The 22,397-nt window shown below is 27.7% G+C and overlaps 4 protein-coding genes across 4 annotated transcripts in view; 1 reads left to right on the top strand and 3 right to left on the bottom strand.

The window, feature by feature from the left end:
• LOC135929662 (structural maintenance of chromosomes protein 6-like) overlaps window positions 1–650 on the top strand; it is a 34,537-nt gene extending 33,887 nt beyond the window's left edge. The window contains exons 26-27 of the mRNA XM_065466348.1: window positions 89–186; window positions 502–650. Coding sequence (XP_065322420.1) covers window positions 89–186; window positions 502–562 — 159 coding nt within the window. The 3' untranslated portion in view covers window positions 563–650. The remainder of the gene's footprint in view (window positions 1–88; window positions 187–501) is intronic.
• A 5,824-nt stretch (window positions 651–6,474) lies between these two features.
• On the bottom strand, window positions 6,475–7,787 carry LOC135930143 (trichohyalin-like). Its single transcript, XM_065466929.1, has 4 exons — window positions 7,735–7,787; window positions 6,676–7,687; window positions 6,555–6,625; window positions 6,475–6,508 (listed from the first exon to the last, which is right to left on the bottom strand). The coding sequence occupies exons 1-4, from the start codon at window positions 7,785–7,787 to the stop codon at window positions 6,475–6,477; spliced, it is 1,170 nt and encodes a 389-aa protein (XP_065323001.1).
• On the bottom strand, window positions 7,592–9,717 carry LOC135929420 (trichohyalin-like). The gene is made up of 2 exons (XM_065465989.1): window positions 9,587–9,717; window positions 7,592–9,477 (listed from the first exon to the last, which is right to left on the bottom strand). The coding sequence occupies exon 2, from the start codon at window positions 9,467–9,469 to the stop codon at window positions 7,799–7,801; it is 1,671 nt and encodes a 556-aa protein (XP_065322061.1). The 5' UTR covers window positions 9,470–9,477; window positions 9,587–9,717; the 3' UTR covers window positions 7,592–7,798.
• Window positions 9,718–14,524: 4,807 nt separating this feature from the next.
• LOC135930142 (uncharacterized) overlaps window positions 14,525–22,397 on the bottom strand; it is a 33,428-nt gene continuing 25,555 nt past the window's right edge. The window contains exons 11-19 of the mRNA XM_065466928.1: window positions 19,055–19,393; window positions 17,957–18,059; window positions 16,894–17,096; window positions 16,609–16,773; window positions 16,460–16,517; window positions 15,879–15,934; window positions 15,683–15,774; window positions 15,313–15,499; window positions 14,525–15,207 (exon numbers count right to left, since the gene is read on the bottom strand). Of these exons, the coding sequence (XP_065323000.1) occupies window positions 14,525–15,207; window positions 15,313–15,499; window positions 15,683–15,774; window positions 15,879–15,934; window positions 16,460–16,517; window positions 16,609–16,773; window positions 16,894–17,096; window positions 17,957–18,059; window positions 19,055–19,393 (1,886 nt within the window). The remainder of the gene's footprint in view (window positions 15,208–15,312; window positions 15,500–15,682; window positions 15,775–15,878; window positions 15,935–16,459; window positions 16,518–16,608; window positions 16,774–16,893; window positions 17,097–17,956; window positions 18,060–19,054; window positions 19,394–22,397) is intronic.

The raw sequence follows: 22,397 nt of genomic DNA, 5'->3' as shown, positions 1-22,397 counted from the left end.
GCTTGTAAATTAATTTAAAATTTAATATTTTTAAGGCCAATAATTTTTTTTTTATCTCTTTTTTTAAAAAAATATTTTTATTTGTTAGGATCTAGTAAACAGAGAAATAGGCAAGGAATTGATAATCGCCAACGCTAAGGCAACAAATAGTTCTCAAATGATTATACTAACTCCGCTTGACATTGGGTTAAGACTTTTTTTAAAAAAAAAATTCTAATTTTATTAGGGAAATAGACTAATTTCCTATACCTTATCCATTTTCAAAGACATAATGTCCCCTCTATCCTAATTAGATGGCGAAAAGATATTGTTTTTTAAAGTTACTATGATAAACTAACAATAAAAGGCAAATTTCTATTGTTTTTAAAAAATTATATATTTAGCCATTTTTGCATTATTATTTCTTATTTTTACGGAGAGAATTCAATTTATATTATTTTATAAAACATAGTTTTTGTTAAAAAAAATTTTTATATTGTGATAAATATTATTTTTTATCAGAAATGTTGAAATCACAACCGATATATCAGTTTGGCGATTGAATCCTCCAGAAAGAAAATGATATATTTTATTTTTTAAATTTTCAATTACTTGTATTTTATTATATCTATATTATATATACAGAAGAAAATACTTGTACTTCGTTACAGCTCCAAAATACTCTTTTAATAAATAATATATATATATATAAAATTAATTAATATCTTTTAAATTACACTTTTTAAAATCAAATATTTAGTTTTAAAATGTTTTTCTTGATTAAAATTTTATTTTACTTAAAATTACCTGGAAAAGAAATTATCAAGAAAATGATAATAAATCTTTTACTACTGCTTTGGGCTGGGAACCAATATTATAATCCCAAGATTAACATAATTTAATTATATTTTTAAATATATTTATGGAAATAAGCTATGAAGCAATGTTTTAGATAACCGAACCTAGATATTTTTCCTGATTCCTTTTTAATTAATAATTCTGAATGAAAAATATTGATTTAATCAATAATTTTTCACAAATCAATATTAAGCCAATCAAATAAAAAAAATAACAGCATGATTTTCAAACTTTTATTCAACACAAAATATAAGAAAAATGCAAAAATTAGTAATATTATACAAAGAAAGAAATATTTTTGAGATTCTCTATGCTTATCCAACTCTTTAGGCCCAGGCATGCTTGAATAGTAAGTTAACCAGTTATAACATTGCGCCCTCCGAAAACTATTTTTCAGAGCTTGTCAAAGTTGCTGGAATTGCCAGATAATCTTTGGCCATTTTTGATAATATAAGATATATATTTTTGTGTAATTTCCACCATTTAAGGGGATTTGTATCTTTTGAAATATGGGCTTCATTAATATATATTCACTTATTTTAACTTAGCTATTATTATCATGGCTATAATTTTCTTCGACTTGATATATTTTCTCGTAAAAGGTTAATTTTTTTGATATACTTTTTGTTTCATCTTCAGACAAAGTGAAATTATTATATATTTTTTACTGTCTTCTTTTAAATATTTTATCAAAGTTTCTGAGGTATTATTCATTAATAGATGTTTTAACTTTGTAAATGTTCGAATAGACTCAGACATAAAGGAATAATCATTGAGATGGTTTATCAGATGAGGCAATTTCTGTAGAAAAATAAAACGACTCCAGAAATCATCGAAATTTCTATATCATTCCAAGCCAAAACAGTAATATAAGGTTCATTGTTGGAATAAATTGTTTTAACAATGTTTGGAATTTATTTGAAAGTTGTTTAGTATCTATATAAATCTTTTTATTATAAGCTACCATGTATATTATATGAAATAAAATTAGTAAATAAAATATCAAGAATATGATTTATGGAATAGAAGTTTTTATTATACATTGTTTTTATTGTGCATCTAAAAATATAGAAAATAATAAATGTTTATCTAAATATTTAAAAAACTCACACGATACTACAAGAGTGTCTTTAAGTTTATTATAAGTTATCAGTATAATATCAAATATAGAATTAGCGAATTAACAAATAAAATATTAAAAATAAGATGTATTATTGAATTGCAGTTTTTATTATACATTTTATCATTAGAAAATAATTTAAAAATGCTTATATCTATTTATTTAGGTAATATTTTAAAAAAATTGGTCAATTTTCCATAATCATTTTAGGTTTGAGACATTTTAAATAAAATTCCTATCTAATTTTACATCATTAGGCATTAGAAATTTAGTTTTAATATGTTTATAGTATGGTATTGACGTGTATTCAATGTTATATTATCATTAAATTAATTTTTTTTAAAAATTCTTGCTCCATATTGTTATCTTTTTTTTAAAGTAAATTTTCTTACTCCTCGTTACAGTTGATTAGGGCGAATTTATAGTAAACGGATTATATTCAAATTTTGCTCTATTTAACGCTATCGAAATCATAGCTGATACTTCGCAGCGAAAATTTAATAGATAAAGCTAATATCCGGACTTCAAATCGAACTACGAATCATTATAATTTCTGAACTGTAAGCGAATCATTATAAAGAATAAAAAGAGCGAACCGAACTGTTATAAATATTTTTGAACCGGTTCATAACGGTTTTAAAAAAAATTGAAATTCTAATTTTCCTAAGGAGCAATTTAAATTCGTGATTTCTTTAAAAATTAAAATTTTCTTACAATTAAATGGCCATTATCTTCATATCAATTAATACCAAGTTTAATGTTTTTACTTTATATACTCAATTTAATAGAGATTAGGTAAATTACTAGTTAATTAGATAAGAAATAATCTTCATGGTTAAATTAAATAAGGAATTATAAAAATATAAATTAAAACGTTTTTCTCTAAGATTAATAAATATGTTTCTGATAAATTTTTTTTTATAAAAAGCGGGAGAAAAGAACCATTATAAATTCTAAACCGAACCAATATAAATTTTTTCAAAATAACCGAAATGGAACAAAACCTTTATAAAATCTTAAACTTAAAACCAGAGCGAACTGAACCGATATACTTAAATGTTCAAAATCCTGGCTAAAATAGAGATAATTATTTGCATAATATTTCAGAAATATCACATACCTTTTTTTTATCGAATTTGCTTTTATTTTTATAATCGTATTGTAAAATTTTTTATTAACGCAACATGTATTTTTCAAAATTTTATCATAGCATTATCATCAAATGGCTCCATATTTATAAATTATGCCTATTAATTGGCTTGATCTTTTAGATAATGTCGCGTTAAATACCACCGCTTGAACATAATGCCTCTACTATAAATTCGCCCTTAAATCCATTTTAAAATTTAGTGTTCAAAAAAAATTAGAATTTCCCAAATATATAAAAAAAATTGGAAATTATTTACAAACTGACTAAAATTTCAAATACCTGCCAAATTATTTTGAAACTGCTAATTTATTTTAAATATTGCCCAAATCAATAAAAAAAAGAATTTGAAAATTAATTATTAACCATCCAATAATTTTGAATACCTACCAATGTTTTCTTTATACTGTCCATTTTGATTATCTTAACTGCCTATTTCTTATTTTTAAAAAAGTCATAAAAAATATATATATAATTATTTAATTTTGAGTATTTATTTGCCTCGATAATATCTACCTGATTCATTAACATTTTTAACCATTTGCCCTCAGGTCATCATCTGCTGATAACTTAGCTGGCCTTTGAATGTTTGAAATTCGGATCCGTAAGATTACGGCTAATAATTGAATATAATCCCTGCAGGTGCATATCTGCACCTAACTATATATATATATATGACCATGTTTTCCATTAGAATCAACCGAATTTTTGAACATTTTTTATTCTTATTTTGATTTATAATAAAAATTTAAAACTAAAATCTGAATAACGAGGAGGACAGAAAGTTATTGTGGAGTGCATCTACCACACTTTTTTCTTTTCTAAAGTTATGTGTGTAGTTGAATGATATCATCCAATAATCCACTAATTTTAGCCAAAACCAAAATAAAAATCACAAATGGCTTTTTTTCGACACTTATTTTAATAAACCATAAAATTGAACACTTTATTGCAAAAAATTTAATTTTTTAGATATAATTATGATTCCTTTTTTAGGAAAACACGATCATTGTAGATTTTATCTTTTTATATTACTATTTTTATGGATTATAATCATACATTTAGATTTATAAACCCTATATCTACTATTATATATTTTTTTAAAAAAATCCAAAAGTTTGGTCAAGTTCAATCCCGCCCTCTAACGCCAATAATTGTTACTGTTGTCATTTATCATATTTATTATAATAATGATTTATTTGGTTCTAATATAATATAGTATATATTCAAACCCAAAGTAAAACTCGCCCTGCTTATTTATATTACGGCAAACGGTAACTTTGAGAATCGATCTCGAACCGTTATCGTCACTTGTCTAAATTTAATTTTAATTATGCCTTTTGAATAATTTGAGGCAAGATATATTTTTTTGAATTATGCTAATCAATAATTTGCATACCTTTATTAAAGTATAATAGATAGCAACCCAATAGTTCTTAAAGACAAACTTTAAATTTAATATTTTGTTGAACTGTTATTTTCCTTTTAGTATGTGAATATACATATAAGATAAGGTAAGTAGTCAATGAAATAACATTTAGATTATATGTAATTCCTTAATGGTTTTCCACGGATAGCACTTTTAATGCATTAATCTCAACTATAGTATTAATAAGAGATACATGATCTACGCCTGTTCGCTAAATTTTATTTTTGCTTCAGGATTATTTCTAAAATATTTCTCTTATAAACCCGTCTAAACGGTTTTTCCTTATATAAAGTTCTAAATTTCTGGTTTCGCGAGAATAAACGTTATGATAACTTTCAATAAAAGATTACTAGGAAATAATTATGGCTAATTTTACAAATGCCCATTCGGCTTTATAAATTGGATTCATATTTTTAAATTGACAACTCTGTTTTGGGTTGGATTATGCGTTTTGAAATTGGAAAGGAGTTCTAAAACTTCTGAATATAGAAGATAGCTATTCTATTATGATTTACTCCACAAGGATAATTTAAATATAGTTTAAAAAAATTAACCTATTTAAGGTGCTAACTAATCAGGCCGACTCTTGCGAATTAATGATCCTCACGTTTGAAGTTTTGTTATACGACTCCAATTAGGTATAAAAACTCAACCTTTTAACAATATTAACCCTTGATTGTTTGCTACGATGATGACTAAATATTGAAATATTTATAATTAGATATAATATAATGCTTTAATAATGGTTTTATTGACCCTTAACTAAAATCATTAACCGAACTTTATAATAATATCCTTATACGCGAAGTTCCTCCTTATATAAGCCCTATTATTTTTGATGCACGTCTTGTTTCTTTAACCAAACTGGATAGTGGTATTAGACCTATAGTAATAGGGTTATTTTTCGTCGATTAGTCTTCAAGGTTATAGTAAATATGATCCGGTCTAAGGCAGGTTCTTTCCTATTTCCACAGTTAAGTGTTGGAGTTATAGGTGGGTGCGAAGTGGCCTCATGTGTATCGCATATTTTAATAAACACTGAGGCGGCTAAGGTTTTTTGAAAGTTAGACTTCAGAAATGTCTTCAACATCATTCATAGGAGCTCATTTTTACCCTCTTTCTTACAACATTTCCCCAAATATTGGAATTTCCATAATTCCTGCTATGGATTTCCCTCGCTACACATATTCCATGAATTTTCAATATCCTCTGAAAAGGAATTCAGCAAGGTGATCCAGTAGGTCCCTTGCTCTTTATTAAAGATATTCAGGATTTGTTCAAAAATTTAAAGCCTGATTAAATTATATCTTAATGTATCTCTACGATGGCTCTTTTGGCGGATCTTTTCTCAATGTTATGTCGGCCATCGAGTATGTTGATATGGAAGCTTCGAAAATTGATCTTTCCTTAAATATAAAAAAATGTGAAATATCTTCCCTCATCAAGATTTTATCCCTCACCCAGATTTTAAAATGTTTCCGCACGAGAAACTGTCTTTTAAGTTCTCCTATCGGCTTATCAACTTCCTTTTGTCAAAGTTTTTTTGACAATTTGATTCAATCTCTTTTTAATTCGCTAAAGAATCTTTCTCATCTTCCAATACTCAGTTTTTTTTCCTTACTAAAAAATGTTTTTTTCTTACCTAAATTCTTGCACATCTTTAAATTTTTGCCGGCTTTCCAATATATAATTTATAAAGTCACATACATTTTACGACATATACATTTTATTTAGAAAAAGAAAAAACTAAATATTTAATTGATAATATTTATATGGAAAATATCACAATTTATATTTTGATTGTGTATTAGTTATAAAGGAATTCTATTGGGATTATACAATTTATATTAAAGATTAAATATGCTATAAGATAACACATAATATTATGACGATATTGAATAATTGTGAGATTCTGATATATCGATCTTCAAAGTTCTATATTCAAGTTGAGACATCACTTTTATTGAAAGAATATCTAAGAAACAAAAAAACAATTACAATATTTATCTATTTAAATTTACTTTAGCAATTCTTTCAAATGTTTTCCTTTAGATTGGTATATATTAGTTAAGGATTTAAAATTTTCATGATCCTACAATAATGGAAGAATAGGTATATTATATAAAAATTTTATTTATATACTTTTGACTTTTCATCTTTAGAGAAAATTGGCATTATATAGCCCAATGTCAAAAGATTCAAACATATAGTCATGATTAATTTCACAAAACTTTGAGACCCATTCTCCTGACTTTTAACCAAAATTATATCATCATTATTCGGGATAACACCGGAATCTAAACCTTGTTCCATTTGATATGTTCTACGTCTATTCTCATCTCGCCTTCTGTCTTCATCCCTTCTTTTATCATCGCTACGCCTATCATCTCGGCGTGGACTAGATAAGGATACGATGCCACTCTCTTCATTAATGTTTTGGCTTGCTTCTCTACGTCTTTCCTCATCCCGCCTTCTGTCTTCATCTCTTCGTTTATCTTCGTTTCTTCTATCATCTCGTTTGGGGCTAGATAAGGAAACGATATCACTCTCTTCCTTAAACTGTAGACTTGCTTCTCTACGTCTTTCCTCATCCCGCCTTCTGTCTTCATCTCTTCGTTTATCTTCGTTTCTTCTATCATCTCGTTTGGGGCTAGATAGGGATATTATGTCACTCTCTTCGTTAAACTCTAGACTTGCTTCTCTACGTCTTTCCTCATCCCGCCTTCTGTCTTCATCTCTTCGTTTATCTTCGTTTCTTCTATCATCTCGTTTGGGGCTAGATAGGGATATTATGTCACTCTCTTCGTTAAACTCTAGACTTGCTTCTCTACGTCTTTCCTCATCCCGCCTTCTGTCTTCATCTCTTCGTTTATCTTCGTTTCTTCTATCATCTCGTTTGGGGCTAGATAAGGAAACGATATCACTCTCTTCATTAAACTGTAGGCTTGCTTCTCTACGTCTTTCCTCATCCCGCCTTCTGTCTTCATCCCTTCTTTTATCATCGTTACGCCTATCATCTCGGCGTGGGCTAGATAAGGATACGATGCCACTCTCTTCATTAATGTGTTGGCTTGCTTCTCTACGTCTTTCCTCATCCCGCCTTCTGTCTTCATCTCTTCGTTTATCTTCGTTTCTTCTATCATCTCGTTTGGGGCTAGATAAGGAAACGATATCACTCTCTTCATTAAACTGTAGGCTTGCTTCTCTACGTCTTTCCTCATCCCGCCTTCTGTCTTCATCTCTTCGTTTATCATCGTTTCTTCTATCATCTCGTTTGTGGGCTAGATAGGGATATGATGTCACTCTCTTCGTTAAACTCTAGACTTGCTTCTCTACGTCTTTCCTCATCCCGCCTTCTGTCTTCATCTCTTCGTTTATCTTCGTTTCTTCTATCATCTCGTTTGGGGCTAGATAAGGAAACGATATCACTCTCTTCATTAAACTGTAGGCTTGCTTCTCTACGTCTTTCCTCATCCCGCCTTCTGTCTTCATCCCTTCTTTTATCTTCGTTTCTTCTATCATCTCGTTTGGGGCTAGATAAGGAAACGATATCACTCTCTTCATTAAACTGTAGGCTTGCTTCTCTACGTCTTTCCTCATCCCGCCTTCTGTCTTCATCTCTTCGTTTATCTTCGTTTCTTCTATCATCTCGTTTGGGGCTAGATAAGGAAACGATATCACTCTCTTCATTAAACTGTAGGCTTGCTTCTCTACGTCTTTCCTCATCCCGCCTTCTGTCTTCATCCCTTCTTTTATCATCGTTACGCCTATCATCTCGGCGTGGGCTAGATAAGGATACGATGCCACTCTCTTCATTAATGTGTTGGCTTGCTTCTCTACGTCTTTCCTCATCCCGCCTTCTGTCTTCATCTCTTCTTTTATCTTCGTTTCTTCTATCATCTCGTTTGGGGCTAGATAAGGAAACGATATCACTCTCTTCATTAAACTGTAGACTTGCTTCTCTACGTCTTTCCTCATCCCGCCTTCTATCTTCATCTCTTCGTTTATCTTCGTTTCTTCTATCATCTCGTTTGGGGCTAGATAAGGAAACGATATCACTCTCTTCATTAAACTGTAGGCTTGCTTCTCTACGTCTTTCCTCATCCCGCCTTCTGTCTTCATCTCTTCGTTTATCATCGTTTCTTCTATCATCTCGGCGTGGACTAGATAAGGATACAATGTCACTATCTTCATTGAATTGTAGGCTTGCTTCTCTACGTCTTTCATCATCTCGCCTTCTATCTTCATCCCTTCGTTTATCATCATTTCTTCTATCATCTCTCCTAGGTTCTGACATAGTAGTCACATCAATCTCATTTTGGTTGTTTTTTTCAAAATAAATATCCGAAACTTTTTTTCTGTTCCCATCTCTTCGTTTATCATCAGTTCTTCTATCCGTACGTCTGGGATTTGGCAAAGTTATAACATGTTTTTTTACATCCTCACTTAAACCTGTATTGTATAGAGGTATTATATCATTTTTAAAACTTACCTCAATCTCTTGCCGTTTATCCTCATCTCGTCTTCTTTCGTCATTTCTTCTATCATCATTTCTTTTGTCTTCTCTTCGGGGATCTGACAGGTATATCATATCCCTTTCTATAGTTTGTTGTCTCCTTCTATTTTTATCTTGTCTCCTTTCATCTCTCCTTCCATCATCCCGCCGTGGACTTGAAAGTGTTATTATAATATCCTCCCTTTCGGATCCCACTCCATATATTTTCCGTGGATCATCTTCTCCACCTTTTCCCTCCTCCCGCTTCCCCTCATCGGTCTTTCGATCATCTTTTTGAGGAGTAGAGAATGCAACCGAGTCCTTATTAGATAACTTTACTATATCGTTACCATTTTCTATTTTTTCCCCAAAAACTTTGTTGATATTCAAAATTGATACCAATAAAATGGTGAAAAAAACGAACAAATTCCGCCGTCGCATATCTAATTCTAGAATAATAGATTATAGGAATTAATATTAAAAATAGACACTTTTATATAAAAAAAAATTATTAAATTATATTGGGTTATTTAATTTAAAAAAACATTTAGCACTTACTTTATTTTGTCACAGAAAATTAATTGTTTTGGCAATTAAATTTTATTTGGGTGTTGAAACTTTATAAATATATTTTGAAATATGAATAATGATGCTATTTTATAAAATAACAGTCCTTTTATAGTTTTTTTTATTAAAATATATAATATAAGTATATCAAGATCCTTATCTACTTTATATAATTATTATTTTTTATATTATATTATTTTGGTATATTTAAAAAGTTTATATTTCTAGAAAATTCCTGAAAAATATTTGGAATTACGTCAACAGATAATAATCTATAATTATTGAAATCGATACTATATTTTCGATGATTGGAAATAAATTTAGTATAAAATTCATATTTTTAATTGGCCAATTTTGTTTAAAAATAAATGTTGCCAAAATAATCCCCTAGGATTAAAATAACGTTAAATTGATAGTATATAGCCAAATTTTTATTAATGAATAGGTCCAGGGCCGTAAAATCTAGAAATATTGAAATATTCGTATTTAAAATTGAATAATTAGCGTATGAATCTAATAATGTATTCGTAATTGGAATAGCGAAATTACTATGCAAATATATTTTTCATTTTATTTCAAAATTAATAATCTAAAGTAAAATACAATCATGAAAGAATAACTAATTGTAATTCCAAAGATTTATTTTTAAAAACTCATAAGGTCCTTCCTAATATTTTTTCATTTTCGAAGCATTTTTGTTAATCAATGTTTATAATAATAGGCGCTCAAAATACAAAAGAATGCTATTATTTCCTCTTCCATTGATCGCATAATATAACCTTATGTTTTAACTTAGTTTAATAAAATTTTAAACAGGTAGTCGTAATCACAATAAAAAATAATGCACATATGACTGAAAAATAAAATATTTGTAGCTTTATTTTTTTTAAAAAATTGAATTGCTAATATTTGCAAATTGTTTATAAATTAAACAGATAATTACTAAAATTTTGATTATCAAAAATTTATGAATAATACGAATAATTTAAACTTATTAGTCATCAAATTTTTCAAAAATATTATTCTTATGTTATACCAAAATTTACAATCTAATCGATAAAAAAATCAAATCGAATTTTTTTTAGGAGTGAAGATAAATTTAGCGGCCCAGTAAAAACTCCAAATTAACTTAAGATTTAAAAAAACATAAGTGATTTGTGAATACGAAACTTAGACAAGTCCATGCAACGGGGGAGACAGTAGAACGTCAGTCCATGCCATTTATAGCAAAATTTAATTGCAAACTTTATCGTTAAGATTTATACATAAAGCTTTGAGATTTTAAGAAATTTCGAACCTGATATTTTTCTGACATAATTTAAATAATTATTGCGCATTATAACATTATGAGTAAATTAATGACCAGTACTATTCGACTGCTGGGTTAAAAAGGCAAACGCCTATAACTTTTCATTTTTAGGGTTCAGATTTGATCAAAATCTGTATTTCTAGTAATACTATCTACCATACGGTAGCACTTTATTCAAAACAGAGACCTCCAGAGGTACTATTTGCACGGCCCGGCACTGATTTTTTTAAAAAACATTATATTTAAGTTTAATTTTTATAGCTAATAAAAGCGATTTCAAATATTTAGTTTTAAAATACGGCCCGGTATTTAAAAAAAAATAAAAATACGGCCCGGCCGAGCTGGGCTTAGGGCCATGCCTGCAGGTCTCTGATTCAAATAATATTGATCAAAAACTATTTACAGCCCTTTTCAACAACTTTACTTGTATTTCCTGCCTTGAGGAAATTATAATTCTTCAAAATCTAGCAAATAAATGAGAATTAAATTGCATTGGAAAAAATTATTAAATTTTAAAAATTATAAAATAAATTTTAAAAAATTAAAATTGTGTAATATGGGGCAAAACTTATAACCATAACAAAAACGCGAAGATTGGAAAAAGTATACTTAATATCCCGAATGAGCACATTCAAGTTTTACTAAGAATGATCTATTTTATGTACCCAGATTAATTTTTTAATAAAATATTTATCTTTAGTATCTATCTTACCCAGGGTCGTCAATAAATAAAAAAGCACCACTTTTACCTAACCTTAAATATCACTATTAGTATAAAAGGTAGATAGCCCCAGTTTTTTTGTATTCTAAGGATGTGGCTATCTAACGATACAATTAGTTTTATATGTTGAAATAAAATTAAAATATTATTCATAAAAGAGCAAAACACCTACCATATCCCCTACCTTAAAACCTCTGATGTTAAAAAAACCAAAATAAAAATTAATTTTATATTTAGAGTTGGCCAACTATCACCTCTTGCTGAACCAACGTACACAAAGCCAGGAAACTTTAATCCAAATTTTTTTTTCAAATTAAATTTTCTAAAAAATAACTTTTAAAATATAAACGACTTCGAATAGCTTATAATTTGAGAATTAACAATATGCTTCATTTATTAAAGTTTAATATAAATGAATTTATTGAAGTTTGAAAAATATGGGCCCACCTGCCCCGGTCTCCCCTACCATTGCAAGGGGATTTCACATGTTATTAATATTTAAAAAATATTATTGAGTCCATTGTTAAAATGCAAATATTTGACGGTCTTTCATCTCTATCTAATGATGATCACTCAATTATTCATTGCAATTATTTTAATTTTTCTCATTATTTCTAATATTACACAAACACAAAAACTTGATATGATTAAATTCGTTTTAAATTTATATTTTGGCTCTAAACTAGTATGTTGAAATTTAGTCTGGTAAAAAAATTTTTACATTTACACCTCAAAAATATTTAGAGTGCTTCCTAGCTTTATTTTGACTTTTGTTCTTAACTCTGAATAGAGCAGACTCTTCAGAAAAACAGCTATGGCACAATTTATGTCTATCTTATAATTATTATTATAGATTTTCCCTTAGGGATCATAGGGCACATTTAAATTACGGTTAAAAGATATACATATTTATATTTATTTTTAGTCTAAAAATGATTATATTCAGATAGCTGTCTCTAAAATGATAAGTCGAGCCATGGAGAAGCCTTAATATTTATGATTTCGGTAATTAGCGCAGGTAATTAAAGCCAATATTTCCTCAGTTCTTATTCATGATCTATTATGAGAGTAGGTTATTTTTATTTATTTCTTAATATCAGAAAAACGACATTTTTTTAAAAATAAAACTACTTTATCACATGGAGCACACATAAATTTCAAAAAAAAATCTCAGATCTGGGATCTTTCGGTTTTTTAATTTGCCTCGGTTCCGAAGATTCTTTTGGTTTCCAAACTTTGTTATATAACTATTTTGATTATATACATAAAATCATATTTATTGCGTTTTTATTAAAATCATTTCCAGTTCCTGGAAGATTTAAGTTCCTTCCTATTTGTTCCAATTTTGGACTCTGGTTCAAAGTTTTTAACACTCTTAAATTATAAAAGTTAACTATCACGAGTTTTTGTCTAACAGTTTATTATACCTTTTTTCTTTTTCAAATCAGGGATTAAATAATATATCTAAAAATTTTGGCTTTAAGCCAAATGCATTATAATTATAAATGATTATTCCTACAAATATTTCTGTGATAATTAGGTTTTATTTTGAAAATATCTGAATGAATGAGTTATTTAATTATTAAATATTTTATCATCCTATTGTTTTGATTATTATATAAAACATAATAAAAATATCCTTTTAATTCCTCTCCTTGTTCCGAGTGTATATTAAAATATACTTTTTAAAAAAAAAAATACAAAGTCATTTATGGGGATTATAATATAAAACTCTAATGATCTTATCTCTTTAACGCATCGTTGAATAAGCAATTATCTAAGTAAATCGGTTATTTGCCAATTTATATTATGAGTAATTAGCAAATATATATATATAATATTTAAGTCTTATAAGCCTGATCTAATCATATATAAAAAAATATCGACCATATACCAAATATATATCTGATACATTTAAAACTAATATTATAGTGTAAAATACATTTTGGGGCGGGCTGGTTAGGAATTTCTTTAAATGCTAATTAAGATTTTTCCTCTATGGAAAAAAAAATTGAATAACCGTTTCCGAATAAGGTTGGGAGATATCAGCATTTAACAATTTTAATATTTTATACTGTGATTTGAGGATCAGAATACGAATACTCATTTATTATATTCAAATTTAATGTATTTGTTAATATTAATAATTATCTCCTTAGAAGACATTGGCTAATACAAGTTGACGAGAAGGGGAGGGGCAATTTTCCCAAAAAGCAAAATGCTGGGATTTGCTGTTTAAAATTCTTCCAATACAAACTTTTATAATTATAATTAATTCAAAAGTTATTCCAAAATTTATGAAAAATCAAAAAATAGGTTTTCATTTACACATACTTCATCCAGTACATCTTCAAACAGATTTTTAAAATTTAAAAAACGCGCTCAAAAAATATTAAAAGTTGGAAAAATAATACATTGACAGAAAAAAGGGCAAGTTTTATTCTTTACTTTTACTCTTTAAATATAAATAGAAATATAAATTCAAGTAAATATATAATTAATTCGAAATATAAAAAGACCGGTATAATATATAACATCATAAGAAAAAATTTATGAAGCAAATTTTTTAAAAAAACTTTTTGTTTGGTATGCTTAGATTTTTCTAAATTTTTATTTCCATCACTTGGTCTTTTCATTCTTCTTCTAGATATGAATTTATTTTGCTTGTTTCTACAAAACTTAAGGTCAACATTTGTAAATTATTAAATCTTTCCATGGACAGAGCTTCTTAGATTCCATGTATTCTTCAAATATTGATTTGTTTGAAGTTAATCAATATATTCATTTTAATATAGCAATAAATTTACATATAAATGCACACACGCGCGCGCATTAGGTTATATATCAAGATTTAATCTTTACCATTTATTAATTTTACAATGTTAAAAATTTATAAAAATCATATGATAGCGTCTATGTCCATCTTCTCAGAGGCTTCCGAATTTTGATAAGAGGATGTTTCTTGATTGCGTGTCAATGTTTCTTTATCAATTTTACGCATTACTTCACCGTTTTTATAATTATTTAATTTTACGAGATTATTACTTATTTTTCTTATTTCATTAGTTAAGCTTAAATTATTATCATATTTGACCTTGTTGGGTAGCATATCGGCTTTAGCCTTCTCGTTAGCCGCTTTAATTATGGCAGCGACGGAAGACTCTTTCGTTCTAACATTGATTATGTCCTTTATTTGATTCGATAATGAGATTTTAGGGTCTTGATTTAAAAATAAAGTGTCTTTTCTAATTTCTCTTTTAGCGTTTATGCAATCGCTTGCCTTATAAGAAACCCTCGGAATTTTTAGCTTAGGAAAATAGAAGGAATTTTTTAAGGAATTATCTTTAATGACATAATGTTGTTTGAGGGATGTGGAAACGGCAGTTAGTAGATTATTCGTAGTTTTGCCATTATCATAATTACTTTTATTATTTACATCATTATTATTATTATCATCATTATCATTACTATCATCATTATCATTATTATCATCATTACTATTTTCAAGATTATTATTAATATAATTGTTAGGCAAGCCATTTTCTATCCCTGCAGGTAGATTCTTCATAACATCTATATTTCCTATTTGATAATAATTATTATTATTATAAGACTCGTAAATTCTGGGTGATTTTGAACCATTATTATGAGGTGGAGTAGTTATCTGTGAATATATGAGGTTGTTACTTTGTTCGTTGGGAGATCTTTTATCTTTCGGAGTACTATATTGAGGAACAGTTGGGGCAGGATATTTTGGACTGAATTGCTTCATATGCGGATAACTACTTGCGATATTTTGCTGATCGTTAACGCGCGAGTATTTGTTTATGATATCAACGTCGGCATATATTAGATTATTATCTTCACCGGATTGCTGATAGAGGTATATTATTTTAATATTATATAATAATGAGGATTTGTTAAATAAAGGTTTTTAATTTAATTTCCCCCCATTTTGATAGGTTTTAAATGTTAGTAAAAATTTAAAAAGTCCTTTTTGAGGGTAGTTTATTTGATTATCACAGGGTATCTAAATATAATATTCATTTTTTTTTACTAATGTTGAACTCATCTTGGAATATGGTAGAAAGTTGGAACATAGCAAAGGGGCATCGTTGAGCGAGGTAATACATACAGTGTAATTGTTAGCTAATATACGTTTTTTAAAAAAATAATATATTAAATTGACATCATTAATATATAATAAAATTCCTTAAAAGTGAAGATTGGAGTTAAAAAATAATTTTCCTTACGTCTGATGGACTTTCCGATAAGATGTCCATTTTCCGGATAAGGCATTTTTTCAAAGCTGTTTATAAATTTAAGTATGAAGAATATAAAATATAGAAAAAATTGAATTTAAATAAAAGCTTGGCTTAATCTACAGGTACATGCCAAAGAAAATTCGTTACGCATTTAGACACAGGTTAATTTTACCCTATTCTTATTACGTTGGAGATTATTTCAAAGTTCCGAAGCAGCAATGTTATATACTACTACTATTAGATTGCCGATTCATTAATAAAAATATACATAGATAAGAGTCAGTTGTAGTATCATTTTGTGGGGTACATAGACTAATAGTCTTATCGATCATTATATTAATGCATGTTGATGTCATTTAATTGACGTGCAAACCACACAATGGAGGTAAATTTTTTCATGCATTTAATACATGAATAGCCAATTTAGTAGTATATACAACACATCATTGCCAGGAGGCTAAGGTATCTTCTCGGCTAACGAAAAACTAGAGCAATTGCCCTATACTAGTTATTGTTATTTATTATGTTTTAATATTTATGAAAAATACAATTTCCATATTTTTTTTTACTTGTCTAAATTAGTTTTCCGAATAACTAAATCATTCTTTGAATCCACAAAGGTGTGATCTGATATTTAAAGAAAAAATTTTAAATTATTCATTGATTTTTTTTTAAAAACAAACTTTTCATTAAAAAAAAATAAGAAATAATGCATTACTTAAATAAGGGCTTCCTGGAATTTGGGTATTTTTTTTCTTTTTGTATTTGACCAAAGTAAACGTAACCACGGCAGATATAATTATAGCCATAACCAGTACTACAGATACAATGACTATCCAGGTAATGGTCATTAAAGGAAGTTTAAATTCTTCCCTGCCCCAACCTTTTTTTTTTAAAAAAAGTCAAATTTAGGTACAAAAATTATTCCTAAATCTTAGATTATTTTAATATTACGGTACTGTACTTTTTACTGTAAAAATAAAATATGCATTTATATACATACTTGAGGTCATTTCTTGTGTTCTGATAGTGAGAGTAGGACTGATATTATTGTCTTGGGAGCCATATTGGTTGTATGATATAACCTTAAAGTTATAAAGCGTGTTTTCATCTATCAGGGGATGACTGACATTAAACCAAGGTACGTTTGATTCAGATATATTTTTGTAAATTTTTGAATTTCCTCTCTTAGCTTGTAACATGTATCTTGAATAAAATAAAAGTTGATATTACATATAGTCGTCACCACTGCAAGACCTCGTATGTAACATTTTTTTAAAAATACGTTTTTTGTATAAACGGGTTCATCTATAAGCCAGCTTCATCTCTCAAAAAATAGTGTCTCAATAACTAAAAAATACTAGTTTTTTTAAATCAAATAACATTAAAACGAAGAAAAAACAAGGATCAAAACTTCGTAATTTATATTTATTTTTAATGAAAAAATTGTAAAATCAAATTTTTAGCGTTATCAAAACAACTTAACTTGTCAAGAAAACCCCGTAAGTGGCACATCTCATATATGAACATTTTTTTTATTAAAAAGCCATTTGAATGAAGAATTAATTAAAAGTTTTCATTAATAAGTATAAAATAAGAGTTATAGTTTTTTTTGCCTCTCCTAAACAATTTCAAAAATACTATTTACGAGGTCTTGCAGTGGTGACGGAGATATTCTAATTTCCCGATGAAGCTCCTTATATTATTCCATAATGTCTTTCCTTCCCAGTCTCAAACTCCTTATAATATTAAAACTGTTCGCGGTAGTATATAAATTAAGCTTATTTTGAAAAATCGAAGATTATCAAGTTAAGAATAGTTATACCAACGTATTTATTATCTAATGAAACATGGATTATGATAATATATTATAATTAATTCAATTGATTTTTTGGTTCATTTTCAAATTTTAATATACTGGTTAATAAAAGATATTTGAAATACCAAGGCTAGAAAAAAAATTAACCTATCCATTAATAGGAAAAAAACCAACCCTAGAATTACTTCTAATAGATAATAATCAATATAAAATAGGCATTTGTTTTTAATTTTTAAAAAAAAATAACCTTTGAACAGGAAACCCATAATTTGTATTAGGATTATCGCAAGATATCAAAACACTTGAGTTTATTTTACTCGAGGTACAATTTGAAATGGGTAGAGGAGGATCTAATATTTCAAATTTATAATTTAGCTGGGTTATAAAAAAAATGGTAATATTAAACAAACTCTATTCCTATTTCTCAAACCCATAACTCAATACTTTATAATCAAAGCATTACCATTTAAATATCAAAATTTATTTTTAAAATTTTGTTTTAAGATATTTTATTTTGTATAGAAGCGGCAATGTATAAATTTCCTTATTTTTTTGGCAGTGTGTTATAGTGGTGGCAGTGTGAATTGGTTATTTCTGCAATACATAAACATTGCCTGGTTAAATCGGGCTATATTTTCGAGGTTCCAAAATAGTCAAACTTTTCTAATTTATCATCGAATATCCTTTCAGAATATTTAAGGGATGGTTTTCATCAATAAAGATAGCCACAGTAAAAAAAAGAAATACCTTATGATTTTTGGACGGGCATATGTAATAATTTAACATTAACTCTATCGAATGATGATCATGATGTGGTAAATGTCAGAAGAAACATTTATTGCGAAAAATCTAGAAAATTTATTACTCAATCAAATGTTAGAGATAAAATATAATCATTTTATAGGAAGGCTTTGTTAGACAAATATATTTTAACCTAAAATATTAAAATTATTTTATATTCCTATTCATTTTGTTATTTCTATATAATATTATGAAATATCTTTTATTTTGAGATTTTTTGGTAAATTAATTTTGTTATATGTCAATCAATTTATTGCAAATGAATATTTAACCTGTTTTAAAATATTTCATATTATTGCAATTATATGTAATTTTTAAAATAACTTTTTTTATTATCCTTGAAACATGATTTGAGTATTAGGAGTTTGAGATCGGGACAACAATTTTATAAATAAAAGATAAATAGGCAAAACGAGTTTTATTTTTCTAATTCACACCTTAGTTAATAAAAGTATTATCAAAAATAATTTGAGCCAAAATGGGTTTTAATAAAACTACCATATCGATTTCAAATGAATTGTCGAATATAAAATATAAGTCTGACCTGATGGTAAAATGTTTATATAGCAATTCTCATCGCTGATTCCTAAACTGTTTTGCGCCCTACATATGTATGTCCCATACTTGGTAGGTTTGTCGAGATATAAGTGAAACAAATTTTGGGGAGACCTTAAATTTACTAATCTTTGCCCATACGTTAAAGGGAACGAATTTATTTTCAGTTTGGTAAAATTTTCTGCTACCGTTCTAACATAATCATCGTTCAGATAATACAGATGGTAGTTGAGGATTCCAGGTCGACTCAGCATGTCGCATCTAACCTCCAGGGTTGAATTTACTTTAGACAGGTATAATGAGTTGTTTGTCAAACATATGGGTTTATCTGAAAAATATTGTGTCAATTTAAAAGATAATAGGAAACTATTCTACAATATCTCTAATAAAAATAAGAAAATTTAAAATTAGCTATTTTTCTTTGTATAAAATAATTAATTATATAATATCAAGCCTGAATTATTCCTAGAAATTAGAATCTCATCTACCAATCTGTTTTGCCCTGTCCAAATTTTTGCAAAGCAATCTCTACTCGTGTACCAGAAATATTATTTTTGGCTTGGTATAGCCTCTCTTAATTAACATAATATTTTCGCAAACACTGTTTTGAGCGTAATATTATAAATTAAATGGTGAAAGATAAAGCTTAATGTTAAAACAAGTGCAGTTCGATAAACCTTGTGACCGAATATTGACGGTTGGTCTTTAAAAGTTATTTCCAGGTTCGGTTTTAATTTTGTAATTTTTTTTTGATCCGGTTCAGTTTGGACCGAACAGTTATATATTCTCATTTTTTTTATCATTTTTAAATAAATATAAACAATACCAAGAAGCTTCAGATTCAAGTTTTATTCATACTCAAAACTAGTTATACTATTTTTATTATTGATATATTATATATACTCTTACAAAATATTAGTTGCCCATAACGAATGTAAATCTAAGATATAAGTTTAAGGCATTATAAAATAAATATTAAGTTTAAGAGATCCAATATTTAAACATTTCAAAATTTATTTTAACGGAATATGCATCCATTATCTAAAAAAAATTAAAGTCAGTATGGCATCCCCCTCCTTTAAGGGTCTATACAGTTTTATTATTTATGAAAATACTATTGTCTGTAAATTAACTTGTAAATATTGTTGAAAGGGAATAGAAAAAATTAAGCACTTAAGTTCTTTGTAGAGCATGTAACTTAGTAGCTAAGAAGAGAAATAGATTATCAAGCAAAATGAGTGAATACATCATGAGTACTGTGGGTCATGCCTCAAAAATGAAATAACTTTTAGACAAGAACTAATATAATGATATTATTATTCTATAATAAAAAAAATGTTGTGTATCATATTTGTTTATTCTTATATTAGAATATATATAAATTTTTTAATTTAAGAAAAAAATTGGTCCGGAGCACGGTCCGTTTCGGTTTATTTATGTGATCCATGGCCGTATCCACGAGGGAAAAAGGGAAACCCGGGGGGCCAGGTCCCTTCAAAAAATTTTTTGGCCCCCAAACCTAGCCTGGCCTCCAGAAAAAAATCTTAGGCCCCCAAAAATGTCCCCCAGTAATTTTTCTGCCCCCCCCCCCCAATTTTAAAATTTTTTTAGAATTGATTATTTTTATCTTTTTAAAATATATTTTGAATATTTATTCAAAAAACATGTCTAGTTTGTAAATTTCTTTCTATCCTGTTTTATTTTTATTTTACCCAATATTAAATCATCATTCATTCATTTATATTCATGTGTGTTTGTGTATAACATTATATAGGTATCACATTATTATTATTATAATAAATAACGAGTTACTTTGGTTTACAGCGGTTATTTTAAAATTATGAAGAAACATCAATCAGTCATTAATTCTTATTCTAAGTTAAACAAATGTTAAGAAACATCACAACCTCTACAAACTACTAGTAATACTACATCAGAAATTTCTGAAACTGATTCTGCTCAGAGTTAGTATAAATTTCTATTATTATTTTTTGTGAAGAATTATTTGACCATGACTTATATGATATATGAGCAAAAACTAATATCTATAGGGTTGGGCAATACCTATATATTAATATTTCATATGTATAAGATAAGAGATAGAGACATTTATTTTATTATTAATATTATCATTTTAGCATAGTAATTATTACAATAAATATATTCGCTCATATTTCAAGATATGAATGAAGTTGAAGCTAATAATCTAGATCATGATCCACTACTCTCAGATAGAGGAAGATGGTGAATAGTTTAAAACTTAACCCAGATTTTTCTATTTATATATTTTTGATAATATCAATAGGAGTATGTGATTATGGTGATTCATTATTATATTTTGATTTTAATACAAATATTGAAAATGAAGAAGAGGCTCAATCATTTAGAAGCTCAGTCTCTCATTGTCAAGAGGCAACTAATAATTGATTTATAAATATAAAAAATATTATTTTTTTTCTTTAATCTTAAAAAATATAATATTTATGATCTTTTTATTTTACTTGATACTGTTCATCAGAGTTGGGCACTACAGTATAGCAAATACTTGTTAAATACAAGATAGAGAATTTTGTATGTGTTCATTTTCAGCATGCCCTTCCCTTTGCCCATCCTGATGACCTTTATTATGACCCTTTCCCTCCTTACAATTTATTAATTATAATATTTTAGGGTCAAAAAAATCCTCTAATAATTCAAGTTCAATTCAAATCCCAGGTGACCTTGGCCAGAATGAACCAAAGCAAATCAAATTGAACGATTATGTGAAAAAAGATATCCATGGAAGGCAAAGATCATTTCAAAAATCATGGTACAGAGGTTGAGACTGGTTGGGTACAGTGTAAAGCTGACGCTGCTTTTTGTTTTCCATGTAGGAAATACTTGTGTGTCCAAGTGATGAATTTGGACAAAAGAGATTCAGTAATTGGAAAAATGCGTTAGCTGCCAAAAGGGACTGCTAAAACACGAGATCTCAAAAGCTCATTTAAATTCAATTACAATATGGCATGATATACAGAAATAACAACAATGTTGGGAAGTAATATTTAATTTGATCCTATTTCTTAGCATACAGGAGCTACCTTTTCGTGGCACTGGTTCGACACAAATTATAGATGTTGCTAATGATGTAAAAATAATTTATTCTTCTGGATTATTTATAGCAATGTTTTCATACACGATTCAAAAATATCCAGAATTAAATAAGATTATGAAATTTATTCCCAAAAATGCCCAATACACATCACCTCAGATACAAAATGAAGTAATATCTATCATGGCAGATATGGTGCTTGAATATATTTCTGATAAATATAACAAAAGCGAGAGCCTTT

This window comes from Gordionus sp. m RMFG-2023, chromosome 5, assembly GCF_954871325.1.
Source record: "Gordionus sp. m RMFG-2023 chromosome 5, tfGorSpeb1-WG-v2, whole genome shotgun sequence".
Taxonomy (NCBI): Eukaryota; Metazoa; Nematomorpha; class Gordioida; order Chordodea; family Parachordodidae; genus Gordionus; species Gordionus sp. m RMFG-2023.
The sequence above is the reverse complement of the archived record's forward strand: the minus strand, read 5'-3'. Positions and strand labels throughout refer to the sequence as shown.